Source organism: Columba livia, chromosome 3 (assembly GCF_036013475.1).
Source record: "Columba livia isolate bColLiv1 breed racing homer chromosome 3, bColLiv1.pat.W.v2, whole genome shotgun sequence".
Lineage (NCBI taxonomy): Eukaryota > Metazoa > Chordata > Aves > Columbiformes > Columbidae > Columba > Columba livia.
Genome location: NC_088604.1, coordinates 121,445,747 through 121,465,135, shown reverse-complemented (window position 1 = coordinate 121,465,135; position 19,389 = coordinate 121,445,747). Strand labels below are relative to the sequence as shown.

At 53.8% G+C, this 19,389-nt stretch overlaps 2 protein-coding genes across 7 annotated transcripts in view; one reads left to right on the top strand and one right to left on the bottom strand.

Annotated features, from left to right (window-relative positions):
• RALGAPA2 (Ral GTPase activating protein catalytic subunit alpha 2) overlaps window positions 1-1,171 on the bottom strand; it is a 90,088-nt gene extending 88,917 nt beyond the window's left edge. For 4 of the 6 annotated variants that reach the window (XR_010471823.1, XM_065059449.1, XM_065059445.1 and 1 more), the window contains exon 1: window positions 896-1,170. Coding sequence is in view for 5 of the 6 variants with exons in the window: in XM_065059449.1 (XP_064915521.1) it covers window positions 896-1,001 (106 nt within the window). In the remaining variant the exon portion in view is untranslated. Of the gene's footprint in view, window positions 1-895 lie in introns of all 6 variants that reach the window. The other 2 variants (XM_065059448.1, XM_065059450.1) reach the window with 2 other exon arrangements.
• Window positions 1,172-1,334: 163 nt separating this feature from the next.
• KIZ (kizuna centrosomal protein) overlaps window positions 1,335-19,389 on the top strand; it is a 113,808-nt gene continuing 95,753 nt past the window's right edge. Inside the window, exon 1 of the mRNA XM_065059469.1 lies at window positions 1,335-1,873. The gene's annotated coding sequence lies outside the window, so the exon portion shown is untranslated. The remainder of the gene's footprint in view (window positions 1,874-19,389) is intronic.

The following is a 19,389-nucleotide window of genomic DNA, read 5'->3' as shown; positions in this document are numbered from 1 at the left end:
GGCAGTGCACAAAAGCTCTCAGAGGAGCCTTTTCCTGCTGCAGTTTGCTGAGTAACACAGAACACGAGGCCACCCAAACCCTTGCAAATCACAGCTGAAACCCATCAGCTGCTTCCAACGTTCAGAAGACAAAGACCAGGGTTAAGGCTTCAGCTGTGAGGGGACATTACCGAGAGAGGTTCAACCTCACCAAAGGCATAAGAAAGGTGTCACAAAATGCCATTACACGACCTTCCTAAAGCTTTAAAAAAAACAAAACAAAACCCCAAATAAGTCTTGTTGACAAGAGCAGAGCTTCTATGAACGCATCTTCCAAAGACCCCTACAGGATATACATTTACGCACTATTTTGTAGCCGTATAACAATGCAGCGTCACAAACACACAGACAGTGGGCAACACGAGTTTCCCAATCCCGGAGCAGCAAAGCCCACCAGGAACCTCCTCCGATAGCTCCCGTCCCTCCGACCGGCCACGCACGGCCAACAGGACAGCCCGCGGAGCCCCAAAACCGCACAGAAAACTTGCAGAAAGCTGAGGAAACGGGCAGAGCAGGGCTCCTGCGGCGCGGGCTGCCTGCGGCAAGGTTTTATCGCTCGGTTTTACGCTGATCTTGGGGACAACTCTTTCCCGGCGTTATAACAGCGTTACAGTAGCATTACAGCAGCACCACAGCGGCTCCCGGCGCCCCGGGTTGACCGGCGCGGGGTGTCCGGGACCCGCCCGCTCCCGGCTCTGCCCGGCGCCCCCGGGCTCGCTCCCCTCCCCTCCCCTGCCCTGCCCGGCTCGGCCCGGCTCTGCCCGCAGCGCGGAGGGGCCGGTCCGGCCGCGCTCCGCTCGCCCGGCGCGAAGGGGCGCTCGCCCGGCGCGAAGGGGCGCCCGGCCCCCGCACTCACCCAGCAGCGCCCGCAGGTGCTTGAGGCGGGTGAGCACGTCCCGCTTGGGGTCCAGCGCCTTCTGGGTGGATTTCCTGACATCGGCGTGGCCCTTCCTGGAGAACATCGCGGCTGCCGAGGGGCCGCGGGCCGCGCCCGGCTGGTGTCCGCGGGAGGGGAGGGGAGGGGAGGGCCCGGCGGCCGGGCAGGTGCGGGGAAGCGCCCGGGAGAGACGGGAGCGCCGGGCGCCCGCGCTGTCCGGGCTGCGGTGGGCGGGCCGGAGGGACAGGGACAGGGACCGAGCCGGCCCCGCCCGGCCCGCAGCGCGCAGCCGCGCCAACGGACTACAGCTCCCGGCGGGCCGTGCGGCGGAGCCGCGTCATGACGTCACCCTGGCGTCGCCCTGACGTCACACGCAGGGGCTGCGCGTCGAGCCCGCCATATTTCACCGCGGTGGCGCGGCCGAGGGGACATGACAGGACAGGAGAGGACAGACCGGGCCGGGCCCGCCCCGCCCGCGCCCCGGGGCCCCTTAAAGTCCCTCGACCCCCCTCAGCGCCACTGGGCCCCTCAGCGCCCCATGGCCTGTCAGTGCCCGCTGGGCCCCTCAGCGCCACTGGGCCCCTCAGCGCCTCATGGCCTGTCAGTGCCCGCTGGGCCCCTCAGCGCCACTGGGCCCCTCAGCGCCTCATGGCCTGTCAGTGCTCGCTGGGCCCCTCAGCGCCACTGGGCCCCTCAGCGCCTCATGGCCTGTCAGTGCCCGCTGGGCCCCTCAGCGCCTCATGGCCTGTCAGTGCCCGCTGGGCCCCTCAGCGCCACTGGGCCCCTCAGCGCCTCATGGCCTGTCAGTGCCCGCTGGGCCCCTCAGCGCCACTGGGCCCCACAGCTTCCCAGGCCTGCCCAGGCCCCTCCAGCACCAACCGTGTGTCTCCAGCTGAGCACCTGAGCCGTTTTCTCCGCCGGCGCTGAGGCCACAGCCCTCCGGCAGCACCGACCGTGGTGAGTGAGGCCACGCTGGGCCGAGGGTCCCGCCTGGTGCCGGGGCAGGTGTGCGGTGAGGCGCAGGAGCCGGGTGGATACCGGCGGTGTGCCGGCCTGGTGGTGACGGGCACGCGGCTGGGAATTGGCACCCAGCTGCGCTTGGTTTGGTCTGTGGGAAAAACCTTCATGTTTTGAATAACTGCTTGCACTGTAAATATGTAAATAATAAGTGCTGTCTTTACTCCCGTGACACACAGGGAAGGTAAAACGCTGAACAGATTTTTAGTTATACAGGTAAAACAGGATTTGCCCAAGAATAAGAAGCCAGTCGGGTGTCAGTTAAAGGTCCTCAGCTCCTCAGTAAAAATTCTGGGTAGAAAAGGAAACTTTAAGAAGTGCTGAGGCAGAATGAGGTCCTAAAAAAGAAAACAATGTGTTTCGGCAAAGTAAATTGCATGTATACTTCTTAGTTTTTAAAAAAAATATTTATTAATTTACATGTGATATATTTATAGAAATCATTTTTCAGCCATGAATCATTGTAGGAAAATAAAATGTCACACAAATTGCTATTGTTTGGACCGGAAAATAGATCACTGCCACTACTCGCTTCCTCTGAGCCCTCTCCGGGATCGTTTCTTACGCCAAAGCCCGGAGGCACCAAGGCCACACGTCAACAAGCCCTCAACATGTCCCGCTAGAAAGGACAGTCCCAGCGCCTGTGCTGTGGGGCCACCACCCAAGGCTGGCCGTGCGGCAGGTGGGAGCACTGGGGGACCACTGACCTGGCGAGATAAACAAACACACCAGCAGGCGGCGGGAGCCGGTGCAGGGGGCTGCGGTGGGTGCTGCTGGGCGCTGCTGCTTGCAGGACATGGTGGCCGTGGCACAGGGTCCCTTGGAAGCACGGCTGGGGCCGGGAAGGTGAGGGGCAAGGATGGCTGTGCCTCCCGGTGCTGCCCTGCAGTCACCGAGCCCGGTGGTATTCCTGCTGCGCCTTGAAAATTTGCTTCCTGGAGTCATGGGAAGATGAAGAGTGCTGACATGCAGCATTAAAAAATAAAAAATAGTCCTTTTTCTTATACAACACAATTGGAATGCGTGACCTTGGAATCGGACACAGGGAATTTATTGTCCCCTAATAGTCTATTGTTGTGGAGCCCATTTGAGGCTGACAGTAATTCATATTGCATATTCTTCCCATAACACTGTTACACAATGTCTCATTCTAGAAAAGTTATAAATCTTCAGCAATGGTCTAAAATTTTTGGTCACGTGTTGCTAATTGAGTATCTGCAGCTTCCTGAGAAGAGCAAATTGGGTCATTCCAGCTTGTCCCTTTCATTGCCACAAATCAATATATGCAGTTGGCTGAGGAAGCACATGGCTAAAATCTTGGCTCGCTCTTTTTCCTTTTTTTCCCCTTCCCTTTTATTTTAGTTGACTTAGAGGAACAATAACTTCCAGTTTGTCTGTTCTGGCAATTTCTGCTCATTCCATGGCTTTGTCTTTTTCTGCTTTGTTAAAAAAATCAATCATTGCAGATAAAGCAGTTTTGATTGCATAGCTGCTCTACTGTCTAATAACTTTTGTGACAACTAGGGAAGCGTTTTGGTGCTTAGCACCTGACTGCGTAGCTTTAGGCAGTCGATGTTTTGATGTTTGCCAGAAATTCTTGTGCCGGCTCCTCGGAATACAGCTGTGGTGACCTGCCCCGCAGTGCTCCGGCAGGGCAGTCCTTTCTCTCCCGACTGGCTCCTGGAAAACGCGGTCACGTGGAGAGCTCAGTGAGTCAGCACCGTTTAACGTTGGCATCACTAGAGTGGTTTGGGTTTGGGGTTTATTGAGAACAAGCACTATAGCAGCAAGGTGAAAACCCATTTAACAGTTTCTCCTCTGAGCTTTAGGTCAGCAAATACCCCTGAATGAATATATACCTTTAGGAATTCAGAATTATATGCAACTGACCTTTAAGCTATTAGTTAAAATTTCATCAAGTGTCACTTTTCAAATGATTCATTTATGAGTTGATGTAGCATATAATGCAAACCAGAGATCCAAGTAAACCTGCAGCAATTATTTCAGCCTGTGTGAGGAAACCGCTTATAAAATCCTACGACTTGTGTTTTCTAACAATACAACAGTTGCAATTTCCCAGAAAGTCAGATGATGTGTTTCCGAAAGTTGATGCTTAAGATAGAGTCATTTCCTGAAAGAGATTTGGTCATTCAGCTTTCAGGATCTGAGGTAAAATCTATACAAAGCAATCATTTGAGGGGACAAAGCAGTAAGCATTTAGCACAGAACTGAATTTGTAAAGGTCACAGCACAAGTGATGTCCGAAGCGAGCTGAATGTACAAACATCAGCACGGCAGCGGTGCAAATGGATTGGGTATTAATGTGGACAGATCGCTCCCTCGTGCAGATACAAAATGCATCGAACAGAATCATAACCGAAGTAGTAGAACGCTAGGACGTGCCGTGTTTGCTTTGATGTTTTGCCTGTGGTGGGCCAGGAGCAGCCAGAGCTGGCCTGCGTTTCCGTGCTCTCGGTGCATTAAGCCCCACAGCCCCAGCGGGTGGAAGCCCCAGCGGGTGGAAGCCCTGTGCTGTTCTCTCAGGGCCATGGGCAGGGACGGGCGGTGGTGACAAACTGGGAAGGTGAAACCCGCTACTGCAGCTGTGAATGCGGCCGTCTGAATTGCGCTGGGCTCGATGAACAGGCACGGTTACTTTTCCTATTGAATCTGAAATTTTAATGACAGAGATTAAGTTACGGAACTTCTCTGCTTACTTATGTCAATATAACACTTTATAATGAGCCGGGAAAAAAGGGTAGGGGAAAAGTAAATAAAAGAGACTTGCCTCCTAAATAACGCACAGGTGAGATAATAATCTGCTTAGCATAGGATGCCAGTACCGATTTTTTGTCCTCCAAACTAGATGCTTCAAGTGGCATTTAGAAAATGATTTCTTTGTGTCCTGCTGCCTGTCCTTGGTCTGACACATCCTTTAAAACACGTTAAGTTCTTATTCCTGCATTTGAATCAACTCACTTAGTGCTTCCCGGCTTCAGTGCGGTGTGCGGCAGCTTGGCAGCGTTTGCTGGAAATGAGACTCCGCTCGCTCCATCTTGAGAGGACAAAGCTTGTGCGAAAGATTTTTCCAGCTGGCTCTGAGTGTGGTGGGTTTGTTTTCCTGAAAATATTTCCTCCCAGAAAGTAGTTAATTATTTAGCATGAGTTACTTATTTAATACTTCGCAGGAGTTGAGTGTTGGCTTTAGGAAAAGCAAACAGGACTCTTTGGTACCCAGACGTGCTTCCTCCTCGGAGGGATTTACTTCTGGCCCCATTTTGAGCACAACCTCCGGAAGGCTGCAGGATGGCAAACAGGGGCAATGGTGCTGAACTAAACCCTGCTGAACTAAACCCTGCTGAATTAAATGTGCTGAACTAAACCGTGCCGACTAAACTGTGCTGAACTAACCACGGGTAAAGCTGGGAGCAGGGGGGTCCCTAAGCGGAGCAGCACTTGGGAACTGGGTTTCAGAAGTTCCTAACCCTGGAAATCTGGCAGGAAAAGTGAACGGGGCTTCTGGGTGCTGGGCTGTTTAGGAAAAATCTCATGCGAAGTTTCTAACCATTGCAGCATCTGAGGCATTAAAATGTCATATACTAAAAACAAGGGACAGGAAAAAAGCGCTGGCAAAAAAAGACATCAGATTTCCTTCTGCCACAATTTCAAACTGTGTGTAGAGGGAAAGAGAATAATTTATGGATGGAAAAAAAATCCAAAATAGAAGGAGCATGGATTGCATGTCCCTTGATGCCTTCCAAAAGGAAATGTCACGGAGAATGAGGAAATTTCATGGAGTAAAAATATCTGCCCCTAAGGAGAGATACAGCTACCCTTGCGAAAGTCTGAGCCGCGTGCAGAGGTTGTCGGCGGGTTGTGACACGTGTAACCGGCTGGCCTGGCCAGGACGTGTCCGTCAGGAGCTGTGACAGCTCGGCCTGAGCCCGGGCCAGGGAAGCAGGGGTGCTTTGGGCCGGGGAAGCAGGGGTGCATTGGGCCGGGGAAGCAGGGGTGCTTTGGGCCGGGGAAGCAGGGGTGCTTTGGGCCGGGGAAGCAGGGGTGCATTGGGCCGGGGAAGCAGGGGTGCACTGGGCTGGGGAAGCAGGGGTGCTTTGGGCCGGGGAAGCAGGGGTGCATTGGGCCGGGGAAGCAGGGGTGCTTTGGGCCGGGGAAGCAGGGGTGCTTTGGGCTGGGGAAGCAGGGGTGCTTTGGGCTGGGGAAGCAGGGGTGCACTGGGCTGGGGAAGCAGGGGTGCTTTGGGCTGGGGAAGCAGGGGTGCTTTGGGCTGGGGAAGCAGGGGTGTTTTGGGCTGGGGAAGCAGGGGTGCACTGGGCTGGGGAAGCAGGGGTGCTTTGGGCTGGGGAAGCAGGGGTGCACTGGGCTGGGGAAGCAGGGGTGCACTGGGCTGGGGAAGCAGGGGTGCTTTGGGCTGGGGAAGCAGGGGTGCTTTACACCATGAAAGCAGGAAAATCCCTGCCCTGTTTCCCCGCTCCGTGTGCCGCGGTACAGAGATAAAGTGCTGCTTGTCTCGACGGCACTAAATCCCAGATAAGTGCTGTTTACTTCAGCCCTCTCCGAGAGGAAAGGTCGCTCGTGGTCTCGGTAGAGCTCCAGCAATTTCCTCCTGGCAGCGGTGACCTCTGCCCGCCGGCATCGCGCGGTGCCGGGGCCCTGCTCCCCTCCTTGGGCTGCCGAGCGTGTCCCGGCTGTTGGGGACGCATCTTAACCCCCTCCCCGCCGGCCTCTGCCCCTCTGCCTGCCCTGGAGCTCTGAACAGGCAGGCAGGACGTGGCAGGGCTTTGGGTTTGAACGGCTGGGGGACGCTGACAGCCAGACTTGCAGGAATACTCCTGGTCCTAAGGAATAACGCACACAGGGTGAGAAGTAAAGGCCATTGTTTAGTACAAATTACTGCTGAGGGGTTCTCCTACAAGAGCCTTCTTTTTTCTCATCCTCTGCTCAGCTTGCTTCATTTCATTTTTATATTGCCATATGTTTAACCTAAGCTCTTTTTTTGACTCAACAGTATTTTCATACTCTCGTTTTTCTCTCAGCTTTTGTTTGCTCTTTATCACTGGAAGGAACAATAAATGAGGAAGGAAACAGATGACTGGGATCACCCTTAAGCTGAGCTTTGTTAACATCAAGGGTGACCACACAGATTGTCTTAATGCTGAGTCCAATTTACACCAACAAACCAGAGTTTCTGTAAAGGCTATGCGATATGTTACATTCTCCTCTGCAAGTAAGATCTCAAGTTCTCTTGTACATAAGGCAGAGAACAAAAATCCCTTCAATATAAACCAGAAACACACAGAGCAACCGCTGGCCACTGATGTTACACAGATTCTTCCCTCTTGTCTTCTTTTGCAAATAAATGGCCACGGAAGGCAGTGCAGTAATTACAGCCTTCAGAAACGGCTCAGCTTTTCTTCCATGGACAAGCATGACAAAAAATAATAAAAATAATTTTTTCCAACACAGCTGGTGTTCAGATGAAATTATGTGGTTAGCTTTGAAACGATATTAAAAGAGAAATTTTAATTAACCTGTACCACTGAGTCAGAAGATAATATCTGATGCATATAACAGTCATACAGACAAAATATGATAAAATAATTATTTGCAATTAGATATATGCATTACAGACAATGTTGTAATTAGAATGTACTTAATGTCACAGGAGGTCCTTTATTATCAAAATAATTTGTAGAAGGACTGTGGGAGCAATGTGATGATTATCCGTCCCTCTGAAAATGTACCAAGCCCTAAGTGTTCCTGGTTTGGGAGCAGCTACCGATGCGGCCGGACAGCCGGACTCCTCTTCCCAGCGCCGAGTCCATCTGGGCTGATCCTTGTCTCTACTGTGGCCCCTCCAAGGCACTCAGGCCGTGAGAAGGGGCCAAAACCAAGGAGTAATTACCTTTGTACTTGCTTTAGGGCTCCCTTTCACTTCTAGATCTCTTGAAGAATTAGCAGAGTGCGGCTCTGGTAAGCAGAGTCTAGCAAATCTGGGGGCATTACTCAGGAGCCAGGCCCAGCTCAGCCTCCAGAGCTGGCACGGCCAGTATGGCCGTAGGAACAGAAATGTAGTCGTTTGCAGCCTCTGGCAGGGAAGGATGGAGAGTAGCAATCAAGTGTGATGAGGTTAGTGTTTATGGAAATACTTATTTCCTCATAGCATAAATAATAAGTAAAATTGCTGCAAAATGTGTTAAACTGAAGGAATGGCTCGAGGGGAAAACAGCCCCCCTGTATATCATCAGCTGCTTCTTTATCTCCCCTCGGCTCCTCCACTTCCCCGTTTGCAAAAGAACAAAGAGGATGTGCCAAAGCCGCTTTGGGATTTCAATGAAAAATAATGAGAATTCATTGCTAATTAGGGCTCCAATTAAAAAAAAAATGATCTTTGCAGGGACACTGTTAATGAACTTGCAAATTGCAGCTGCAGCCTTGCATCCCTGGGAACATCCCCTGTGTTTGGATCCGCCGGTGTGCACGGACACAGGGAGCAAGGGCTGCTGAGGAGTGTGCGGGGACAGCAGGCCCTGCGCCGGCCGCCTTGCGGTGCCTTTGGGGACACGAGCGGGGACACTGGAGCAGCGAGGGGACGGCAGGCCCTGTGCCGGCCACCTTGCGGTGCCTTTGGGGACATGAGCGGGGATGCTGGAGCAGCAAGGGGATGGCAGGCCCTGTGCCGGCCGCCTTGCGGTGCCTTTGGGGACATGAGCGGGGATGCTGGAGCAGCAAGGGGATGGCAGGCCCTGCGCCGGCCACCTTGCGGTGCCTTTGGGGACATGAGCGGGGATGCTGGAGCAGCAAGGGGATGGCAGGCCCTGTGCCAGCCGCCTTGCGGTGCCTTTGGGGACATGAGCGGGGATGCTGGAGCAGCAAGGGGATGGCAGGCCCTGCGCCGGCCACCTTGCGGTGCCTTTGGGGACACGAGCGGGAACACTGGAGCAGCGAGGGCAGCTGGCCCGGCCGTGTCTGCCTGGCCAGCGTTGGCCCCGCTGTGCCCAGAGCTGCTGACGGTGCTTCAGACGTGGATATGGCAATGGTTAACATGGGGAGCTGCTGAACGCTGAGCTGGACGTTTGGATTTGGATATCCAAAACATGGATAAAATACATATGAATAGTACACAGTTTCCAATGAAGTAACAATGAAAGAGAGACCCAGCGGTGGATGTTGGCAGTTCTGGAGAGATCCCCAGCAGGGTCACCCCGAGCAGGTTGCCCAGGACCGTGCCTGGGGGCAGTTTGAGCATCTTCACGTCTGGAGACTGGACACCCCGGGCCAGCGTTTGAGCACAAAAACCAGGGGGCTTGTATGCTAAACTGGAATTTCCTGTATTTCAGGTTGCATATTTTCTTGTTTCCCAGGGTTTGAAGAAAAAGCCGTGGCGATGGAAGGAGGGGTAACGAGGATATCCCAGGCTCTTGAGTGGGAGCTTCTCCCCAGTCAGATGCAGCTCAGGGAGCAAATAGCGCCCGAGATGCGGCAGGTCGTTCTTGTGCTCCCTTTGCCAGCAGCGAGGCCCTTGTGCTCCGGAGAGCTGGCTCTGCCCTGGGCGCCCTGCTTGCTCGGTATTAGTTTTTATATTTCATTCAGATGCATAGATTTTATTTCTGGTAGTGTATCACAGCAGATAACATACATAATGGAGCCAGCCAGGAGCATCTCTGAGCAGACACTTTTCCCACATATAAAAGTGTACCTGAAATTTTGAAAGATTGAATACTCATTTGCCAATTTAAAAAGAAAATGGAGAGAACAAGAGAAAGAGGCTTGTAGAGTTGTAAGTCTTCATAGAAAACTGATGGAAAAGTACATGTACTTTTAGAATGATATTGACATTTCTAAAACAGGAGATACAGTGTTTTATCTAAATTATACCAAAGCCCTTCAAGATAATGTGCTGTGTAATAGCTACAGTTTTAGACACTATTTCATTTTCAATTTTCTAGACAAAAAGCATGATTCTTATCCACGATTTCACTTCAGTGTTTGTCAAATTATCAGCATATACTTCCCAGCTCCACCTAATATAGGGAAAGCTGTATTTTAGGGGAAAAGGTTCCTTTTCCACCCTTGCCAGCATTTTGTGTTGTGGGGAGAGAGCCCTGGATGAAGGAGAAGGGAGCACTGCAGGCGCTAACGAGCTGCCCTAACGAGCATGGCCTGGGCCCCCCCCCACAGCCCCTGCCCATTGGCCTGGGGGCTGCATTTCAGCCCAGGACCAGCCCCCTGCTCCTTGTTTGAGCAGGGCTGGGGGCTTTGTGCCCTGTCTGCTCCTGGCCCCTTCTCTCCTTCTCCTGGTTGCCTCCCTCCCCCTGGCCTGTGGTGCTGGATGTGGCTCTGCTTTGGGGGTGGGTGCCCCGGCTCCCCTCTGTGTGCGTTTGCTGTGTGGGTGCCCCCGCTCCCCTCCCCGTGCGTTCGCTGTGTGTCTGTGTTTGCAGCCAGTGCCTTGCTCAGTGGCCGCACTGGCCTCGGTGGGCTGGGGGTCCCGTGGATGTGGACCATGTGTCCCTCCTGGGCTGCACTGGCTGGGACAGGGAGTGACCTGCAGAGCTGCCAAATGCTGGTGTGACCCCTGGAACTCACTTGCAGAGCATGCAGCAGCAGGTTTGGGTGCTTTGGGCACTACAGAGCCGCAGAGAAGCTTGGGCCGGTGGGAGAAGGCTCCTCAGGAGATGTTTTGGTGTTTAAAAGTAGGTCCTGGACGCGTGTGTTTGTACCCCCGTGCAAGTTGTTCCCACCTGCAAGACTGGCTGTGAACGCTGCCTTGTGCCGACAGCTCTGGGCTCATGTTACAGAGGTGTTTTCCTTTTCTTCTGGCAGCTGAGAAGGAATAAATCCTTTTGACACCCACTTGGCATCAGTGCTGGTGCCCCTGGCGTGGCCTTGGCTTTATCTGGAAGTGAAGCGCCCTGAGCTCTGGAGCCCACATGCGGGTGACCCCCCCGTCCCTGCCGCGTGCCGAGCCGTGCCCAGAGCTCTCTGCAGCGCTGCGCTGGCTTGGCTGAGACAGAGAGTGATCCCCTCACCAAGGGGAGCTTGCTCCTCTTTGTGGGTACCCAAGTGAATGAGGATGCCCTTGCATGGGCCTGTCCCTCCCAGAGACCCTTGGCTTGATGCTCTTTGTTTCCAGCACTATTCGACCAACATTCCAGAAGAGTTTAACAGCGTGGGAAAGTCATGTCCTAATTGTGTGTGCGGGGGTTCTGCAGGTGTGCTTGCTGTTAGTGATGCTACATAGGGAACCTGGAGTCCTGAGTCAGAAACTCTGTTTGATTCTCATTTAAAGAGCAATAAACCTTGACAGAGCTGGCAAGGTTTGGTGAACAGGTTAGATGGCAGATGCCACCGCGTTCTTATCTGCTCCCAGCTGGTGAGGTGCCTGGAGGGTCCTGGCTGTGGGGTGCTGAGCCTGCTCCCCCTGCAGGGACCTTCCACTGCAGCCCTACCGTTTATCCTCAGTGCAGAGCTGGGGAAGTTCTGTTCTCAGGAGTCTCTTGCAAGCTGCCAGTGAACAAGATCTGCCAAGATGTTGGTTTCTGCACATATACGTAGAGGTGAGGAGCCCTCAGGAGAAGGTGGGTGCAGGCAGAGGGGCGGCAGGAGGGGGGCTCGGCATGCCTTGTAATTAGCAGGGAAAGGAAGGTTTTCATGACAACCAGAAAGCAACAAGCTATAAATGAAACTCTGCTAGGAGATTAAATTCAAGGAACAGAAATAGTTTCCTTGGCAAGCCAAGAATAATGCTGGCAATGCTCAAACTGCCTGCAGAGTGAGGAGGCAGAGCACGAAAAGGATAACAGTAGCCCTGATTATTATTGCTGCCTTAACAAGAATATGCATTCAAGATAATAAAATTATACTTTTAAAACTGTGCAGCTTCCCAATGTCACAAGGATTTCCTTGTTTATAAACAGAGCAAGGGAACCAAGGATCAGTAAAGCCCTGGTATGCATCTTGGAGGTAATCTGGCCATGGTCAAAAGAAATCTGTTTATTCCTGCTGGTCACTAGGAAGGTTATTCCCCCTCTATAAATACGCAGGGGGACTCTTCTTTGAAGGGATTAGATGTGTGTGCTTTGGTAATAGCATCCTGTGATCAGAAGGGGGAACTGTTGCAAGGAACAGCTGGGCTGCTGGTAGTGCCAGTCCAGTTGTTCTCGTTAACCTGTGCCGGGGCATTGGGCGCCGGGGCCCCGCGCTGGTGTCCCTGCCGTGCAGGCTGAGCTGCCCGGGGACACTGGGAACAAACCTGCGCCAAGTGCCGCTGGAGGGGACAGAAAGAATGGAAACTGCTGCCTCTTGGTCCTGGTCTTAAAGGGTTTACGGTCTGAGCTTTGGCTTCGTGATGGTTGTCTGTCTTCATCAGCTGTGAAGATCCGTGGCTGGAGAAGTGCTGTGTGAATGTTAAATAGTTCTGGAAAATGCTTTTGCTACAAATGATGCAAACTTGACCCTGATTTTTGTGTGTGTGTGCATCTTCTTGGACAAGTGTAGAAGTCACGTCACTGTGAGAAACCAGGGCATAGCAGAAATGCTTCTGCAGTTCAGGCTGCTGCCTGAATTAGGCGGGCTGCTATTTTGGGGCAGATGTTCCTGCCAACAGGCGTGATGGGGCAGAGATCCCCGATGCTCCCCTGCAGCTGGATGGTGTGCTATTGCCATCCTTACTAAGGGACACAAAAGGTGCGGGGCTCCTGAGCCAGGCTGGCTCCCTGGCATGGGTGTAAACCTGGAGTAAAGCCATCGCTTGTTTGCTTGTAGGGGCTTAAAAAACCCCACAGTGTTGAGTTTGGTCAGGTGCTTCAGCATGAGCTTAAATGTTGTTTTTAATAGCGCAACTTCGACATGTGACAAAGTACTTTGTGTTGGGGGTTCACTGAGGACTGCTAACTAACAGTTGGATGTATGTTAATATTTAGGTTTGTCTCTTAAAGAAACCCCATTGGGTGAAGCCAGCCTGCTGTGCTTGTGCAGTATCACCAGGCACATGTTGCTGAAGGGGTAGGATGTGGTTTTAACTTCTGTGTGCAGAGCGAAAATGCCAAAACAAGCATTCTGCTCAGTTCCAGCATTAGAGGGAGTGTGGGAGTTCTGCTGGGTTTGAGCGGGAGCTAGGTGGAGTAAAACACGGCCATGGAACAGATGGGACGGTACCAGGCCCAGCCAGGCGGAGCTGTGTGAGCTGGTGGCTGGAGCGCTGGGGCACGGGGTCTGGCATTGGGGTCTGGTGTTTGGGGACAGGGCCTGGCGCTGGGGATTGGCACTGGGGGACAGGGTCTGGTACTTGGGGCTGGGTCTGGCGTTGGGGACAGTGCCACAGCCAGGCTGCCGTGTCCCTGCCCTGGGTGGCAGCGGCAGCGCTGGGCTGGCTCTGTGCAGGGCCAAGGCAGCTGCTGTAGAAGGTCTTCTGGAGAGCACTTCTGGAGTGCTTGTGCTCTTTTCAGTATAGATGGTGTATTTGCTTCTGTCCATCGGAGAAGGAGAGACACGACTGGATGGCAAAATGATTAACCCACGGAGAGAACTTGCAAAATTAGATCTGTCCTCGGTTGTTAGGCCAGACGCTTCTGCAGCTGGAAAAGCATCCAAAACTGTTTGTAGTGTAAAAGATGATAGACTCTTAACTACTTGCTTTAGCTGGTACCACTATAATTGGAATTACTGTTTGGTTTTCTGTCCGGTGGTTGTTGGCAACTCCCATACAAAATCCTTGTTTTAATGTTTATTTGAATGTTTAATTACTCTATAATAGCACAATAATTGCCATGTAGCTACAGAGGAATTACACAGTTGTCTGTACTCTGTAAACCAGTGTCAACCTCATCTGCAAACAAATAATTATGCAGCTAACATACCTGTTAAACAGTAATTAGCAGAGGAACAGGGGAAATGTAAAAAATGCAGTTGCTGCATTTAGAAGTAATCCCACATGCAAAATTATTTTGTATCCTGGTTCCTTTGGCTGCTGTAACACGAGATGGTTGAACCGGCACCCGGAGCAGCACGGCTGTAGAACGGCAGGCCGATGAAGCCGCCTCTGAGCGCTGTAGCTGTGTGTGGGGTTGTTTCCCAGGCCGCTGTTGCTCTGGCTGGGGCTGCGATCAGGCAAATGAAGGTATTTCCAAATAACTTCACGTGTGCCCTGGCTGCATCTGTGTATTTTGGAGCCTTTTGCGGAAGCCGGGAGGGAAGCCACAAGGTGGCAATGTGCACAAGGCAATGGAAATCCTCCCGGGCCTGCCCCTCCGCAGCGCTGCTCCGGAGCTCGTTATTCAGCTGGATTGACACTTGTCCTGGTACAGGAGTTAGTACAGGGTTTCAAGCATTTTTACCGTTTGGGAAAGATTTTACAAGAGGAAGGACGTAAATCCAACACGCAGCTGTGAGGGTGAGCATCTCTGTGTGCTGCCTTGGTTCATGTTGGTGGGTGTCCCCCCGGCTTGGGGGGTGTTTCCAGACCGAGCCCCTGGCAGAGGGAGGACGTGTGTCTTGGGTGCTGCAGGACCTGCTGACACCCGTGTGCTTCAGCAAGAGTGTGCTGGTGACCGAGACAAACCGGGTGTACCCAGTGGAAATCACCTTGTGCTCTGCATTGTCCCCAGGGATGCAGGGAAGCAAAACCCTGAACATCGCGTTTCCCTAAAGTTTGCTTCCTATTGCATTGCTTTGAGGAAGGCAAAACTGGCGAAATTCAAGGTAATGCAACTCAAAAGCGGCATTGTGGGCTGTCCGGGCAGCGCAGGGCCGTGTGTGCCCGGCTGTGACCACACCGCCTCTGGTGTGCCAAGGGCACTGAAAACAGGCTGAGCTCAAGGGCAGAGAGGCAGGAAACCAAGATGAAAGGTCAGTGGTCACCTTCCTAATAGGCAGGAGATGTCTTTTTGTTTTGTTTTGGAAACACTATCCACAAACCCACTGTTGTTAATTCTTGCAGAGCAGACCTGTGTCTTGCCCAGTCCCTTTCCCTGAGGGAAGGAGCATACTTTACTTGGTTCCCTGCTTCTTTTTTATGAAGTCAGCTCATTTATTTGCTCCTTGGAAAGCCTCTTTACAGCCCCTTGAGGAGCAGTGGCATGTGGCTCTGGGACGGGAGGCTGCTCTGGTGCTGTGTGCTGTGCCAGGACAGCTCGTCTGCCGTCCAGAACTGCAAATCCCTGCCCGATGGAGACATTAGCAACACTAGGAGTTTAGCTGGTACCCACATTCTCCGCGAAGCCCAACCTAAAGCACTGAGGCGTGTTGAAGGGTTGTGAGTGAAAGCAGTGCAAGCGGAATGTTAATCTTCTGGCAGAACAAATGCTGTGAATTGTTGCACGTTTGCTTATCCAGGGGCTGGTCGTTCCCCGAACGCCTCCTGCCCCTTAGCCCAGGAGGAGCTGCCGCCGCCGGGTTTGCGGGCTGCGGACACGAGATGGCATCGCGGCCGTGCGGCAGGAGGCAGCTCGCTCCCAGTCTTTCTGGGCATGCTTCCAGGCAATGATATCTTTTCCCACCAGTTGTGAGGGACCTGAACTTTAGTTGGCACGAGAAGCTCAAAAAAAGCAACTGTTTAAAAAACAGGATCCCTTTTCTGTCTGGTGAGGTGCTTGGGGGAGAGCTGGTTTGCGGAGCGAGGCTCCCAGACAGCTGGTTGTGGAGCAGAGCATGTGAGCGGCCCCGGGGCTGGGGGCTGGCATGGGGCTGGGGCTTCCCTGAACCAGCATGGCGCTGGGGACCTGCAGCCGAAATCCCACCAGCCAGGTCCAAACCGCTCTCGCCAAGTCCCTGGGAGATGCACACGAGCAGCTCTGGTGCCGGAGCCCTCAGCCCCTGTGGTGATCCCAGGGGGCGTGCAGGGACCTGGGCAGCCTGGTGGCAGAATTGGGCCCCTGGCCCGGTCCCGCCGAGCCCAGGCTCGCCCCGCTCTCTCCTTGCCCGGGGTTCTGGTCATGTCTGCCAAATGTCTGTGTTCTTGTGCCGTTTGAGCTTTTTTATGTGTAGTTGCAAAGCCTTGAAAATGCAAGGTGTGTCCTCCAGAAAGCATGTAAGTGTTTTTCTGCGGAAAGAAGTCATCCCTTTAAATCTGGCTCTCTGGAGATAATATGAGTAAGAAGCTCTGCTGTTCGCAGGCGGCTCCTGGCAGGGCAGCGGGAGGCAAAGGCACACACTGCCCAACACATCCCGAGCTTGAGCCACTTGATCGGAAACAATTGGGCTTTCTGTGGATTTAAAAGGGCTCAGTTCAGCACAGAAACAAACAGCGAAGATGATGTTCTCTGACATTCATCTGTGTCCTGCAGGAGAGGAAAGCAAGCTTCACCAGCCAGATGATTTTCAAATGAATTGCAGGGCTGGGTGGGGAAGTCAGAGGCTCTTTTCTGAAGAATAGAGCCCTTAGTGTCTGCGCTGCAACACTATTCCCCTTCTGTCTGTCTTTAGCTCTTTGTTATGTCAACATCTGTAGCTGTGAGTAAATAGCAGAGGGGGAGAATGCATATTGTGGTGCTGCTGGAGCAGGCAGGCTGGGCCGGGGCCAGGCGCCCGCACGGACCCGCTGCCTCTGCCCGGGGTCACTGCACGCACAGGCTCCCAAACCCCTCGTTTCTGATGAGACACGTTGCTGGGTGCTCTGCTGAGAGGATCCTGTGCAGGGCACAACAGCCCTGGTGTCAGCCCTGTGGGTGTGCTGGTGCTGCAGGCGAGACAGGATGCAAGTACTTGTCTAGTTAATCCATGAAACGTTCGTGTTTTCTCTTGCCAGCTCCCTCCAGGTATTTTTTTAGCTATGCTGATTCTTATGAATAAAACTTGTAAATATTTGTAATTGTATAAATGCGCAGAAGTGCTAGGAGAAGTTGTTTTATCAAGGACTTTCAAACCCTGCAGGCAGTGGCACCTCCTCACCCTCCTCCCAGGCAGTTCCAGGCAAAGCTGGTCTCAAGGCAGAGCCGCTCTGCTGTGTCTGCGCAGACCGGCGGCTGGCGGAGGGGAGGGCGAAGGCTGGGGGCCCTGGAGGGCCGGCTGCCGTGGCTGAGGCCGTGGAGGGCCGGCTGCGATGCCTGGGGGCCATGGAGGGACGGCTGCCGTGGCTGAGGCCATGGAGGGCAGGCTGCAAGCTGGGCTCTCTCGGACAGACCAGGGATGGCTACGAGCTGGGCTCTCTCGGACAGACCAGGGATGGCTACGAGCTGGGCTCTCTCGGACAGACCAGGGATGGCTACGAGCTGGGCTCTCTCGGACAGACCAGGGATGGCTACGAGCTGGGCTCTCGGACAGACCAGGGATGGCTACGAGCTGGGCTCTCTCACAGAGCAGGGATGGCTACGAGCTGGGCTCTCTCACAGAGCAGGGATGGCTACGAGCTGGGCTCTCTCTCACAGAGCAGGGATGGCTACGAGCTGGGCTCTCTCACAGAGCAGGGATGGCTACGAGCTGGGCTCTCTCACAGAGCAGGGATGGCTACGAGCTGGGCTCTCTCTCACAGAGCAGGGATGGCTACGAGCTGGGCTCTCTCACAGAGCAGGGATGGCTACGAGCTGGGCTCTCTCACAGAGCAGGGATGGCTACGAGCTGGGCTCTCTCTCACAGAGCAGGGATGGCTACGAGCTGGGCTCTCTCTCACAGAGCAGGGATGGCTACGAGCTGGGCTCTCTCTCACAGAGCAGGGATGGCTACGAGCTGGGCTCTCTCTCGCAGACCAGGGATGGCTACGAGCTGGGCTCTCTCTCACAGAGCAGGGATGGCTACGAGCTGGGCTCTCTCACAGAGCAGGGATGGCTACGAGCTGGGCTCTCTCGCAGGCCCCGGAGATTGACAGCAAGGTGCTCACCGGCTCGGGCTCGCAGGGACCAGCCAAATGTCGGCACAGCGCCTCGCGAGCAGTTTGCTGTGCTCGGGGAGCTGCTAGATGCACTGATGGCGGTCTGTGTGGCATTTCCCCGCCTGGGGAGCCAACTAATGAGCAGGTGAACTTCTGTTTCAGTGCAGCCTCAGAGCATGCCCTTTCCAGGGGAAAAGCAAGATCACAAATTCCTGCCTAGTAAACATTGTGGTGAACTTTGGAAGATGTGCTTCATCTCTCTTCTCCATTTGCCTGCTGTTGTGTAGCTTTTAAATAGAACTGCTGTCTCCTCAGAGCTCTTTGTGGCAGCCCAGCCTCTCTGTGCAGGCTGCTTTTGCTGGGCCGTGCTGTGTTTGAGCTGCTCTGCTTTACAGCCGTGTTCCCTCCAAAGGGGTCAACACAGCTCCCATGCGAGTTCACCTGAAAATCGGCTTTGTTTATGGGCAGCATCCCTGCATCTGAGGACGGCAGGACAGCTGCACTGCAGAGCAAGGTGCTGTGCGGGTGTGTGCTACGAGGATGGTGAACTCCTTAGGCAAAGGGCAAGCAGGACCCCGGGAGCCACCTGGGCTCAGGCAGCAGTTCTGGACTTGGAATTAAATCCAGTGTTGCTGGCACAAGGGACAGGCTGGAGCTTGGGTGAGACACACAGAAAATTTCTTAGGCCTGTGATCAAGACGTGTCCTGCAGCTGCCTCTGAACAGAACCATCGTCTTAGTGGCTGGAGTCGGCGCTATTTCTACGCGCTCTGTTCAGTTAGTTGTGTGATCATTCCTGCCTCTGAGGTTTCATTTGTTGGCTTCCCCAGACAGCGCTGTGTGTTGGGCTCACCTCGCGTTCCCCTGCCGCACAGCCAGGCAGCAGCTGGCCCCACAGCTGGCTGGTGGAGCGTTGGGAAGAGCTACCTGGAAGGCTGTGGCTCCATCACTCCATTGGCAGCTTTCCTGTCTCTTGCACAGGGCTGGTGAGGTGAAGGGGTGTGTAGGGAAGGTCTCTGGCAAACCGTGGCTGCAGGTCCCAAAGCACTAGCGAGTATGAGATTAGGAGCCAGCATCTTGTCAGCTTGCGGCTGGGAATTCCAACACCAGCATTGGTGCTTCGTGTCTGAAATGCGTATGTGTATTGCTGTATAGGAAATAAGCTGAGGCGGGACCGCTGGCCCGGCCTGGGCTGCAACACCAGACAGTTTCACTGTCACCGACCCTCCGGGACGCTTTTCTGGGCTCTGCTTCCAAAAGAGGCTTTGGGGGTGGTGTGGAGCCCTCCCTTGGTGCCTGTTCCGTAACTGGCGGTTAGTTGGGGAGCTGTGTAAACGAGCATGTCTGTCCCGTGGGCCCCTGAAGAGCCGCCCAGCTCTGCCATGCGGTGCAGTGCGTCCCGCAGGGTCTGAGCGCCCTGGCGCCTCGGGGCGCTCGCGGGGCCCTGGCCAGGCTGCCCTAGCACTGAGGGAATGCGTGTTAGCCCTGAGGAGATGTGGCTGAGTAAATATGTGCATGTTCTGCTATTTACACAACACTTAATTATTTTTGATAGCCAATTAGCGTTTTCTCTATTTTGACTTTTTCCTCTGATCTAATACACGGTACAAAAGAGGGCAGATGTGGGATGGGCTTCC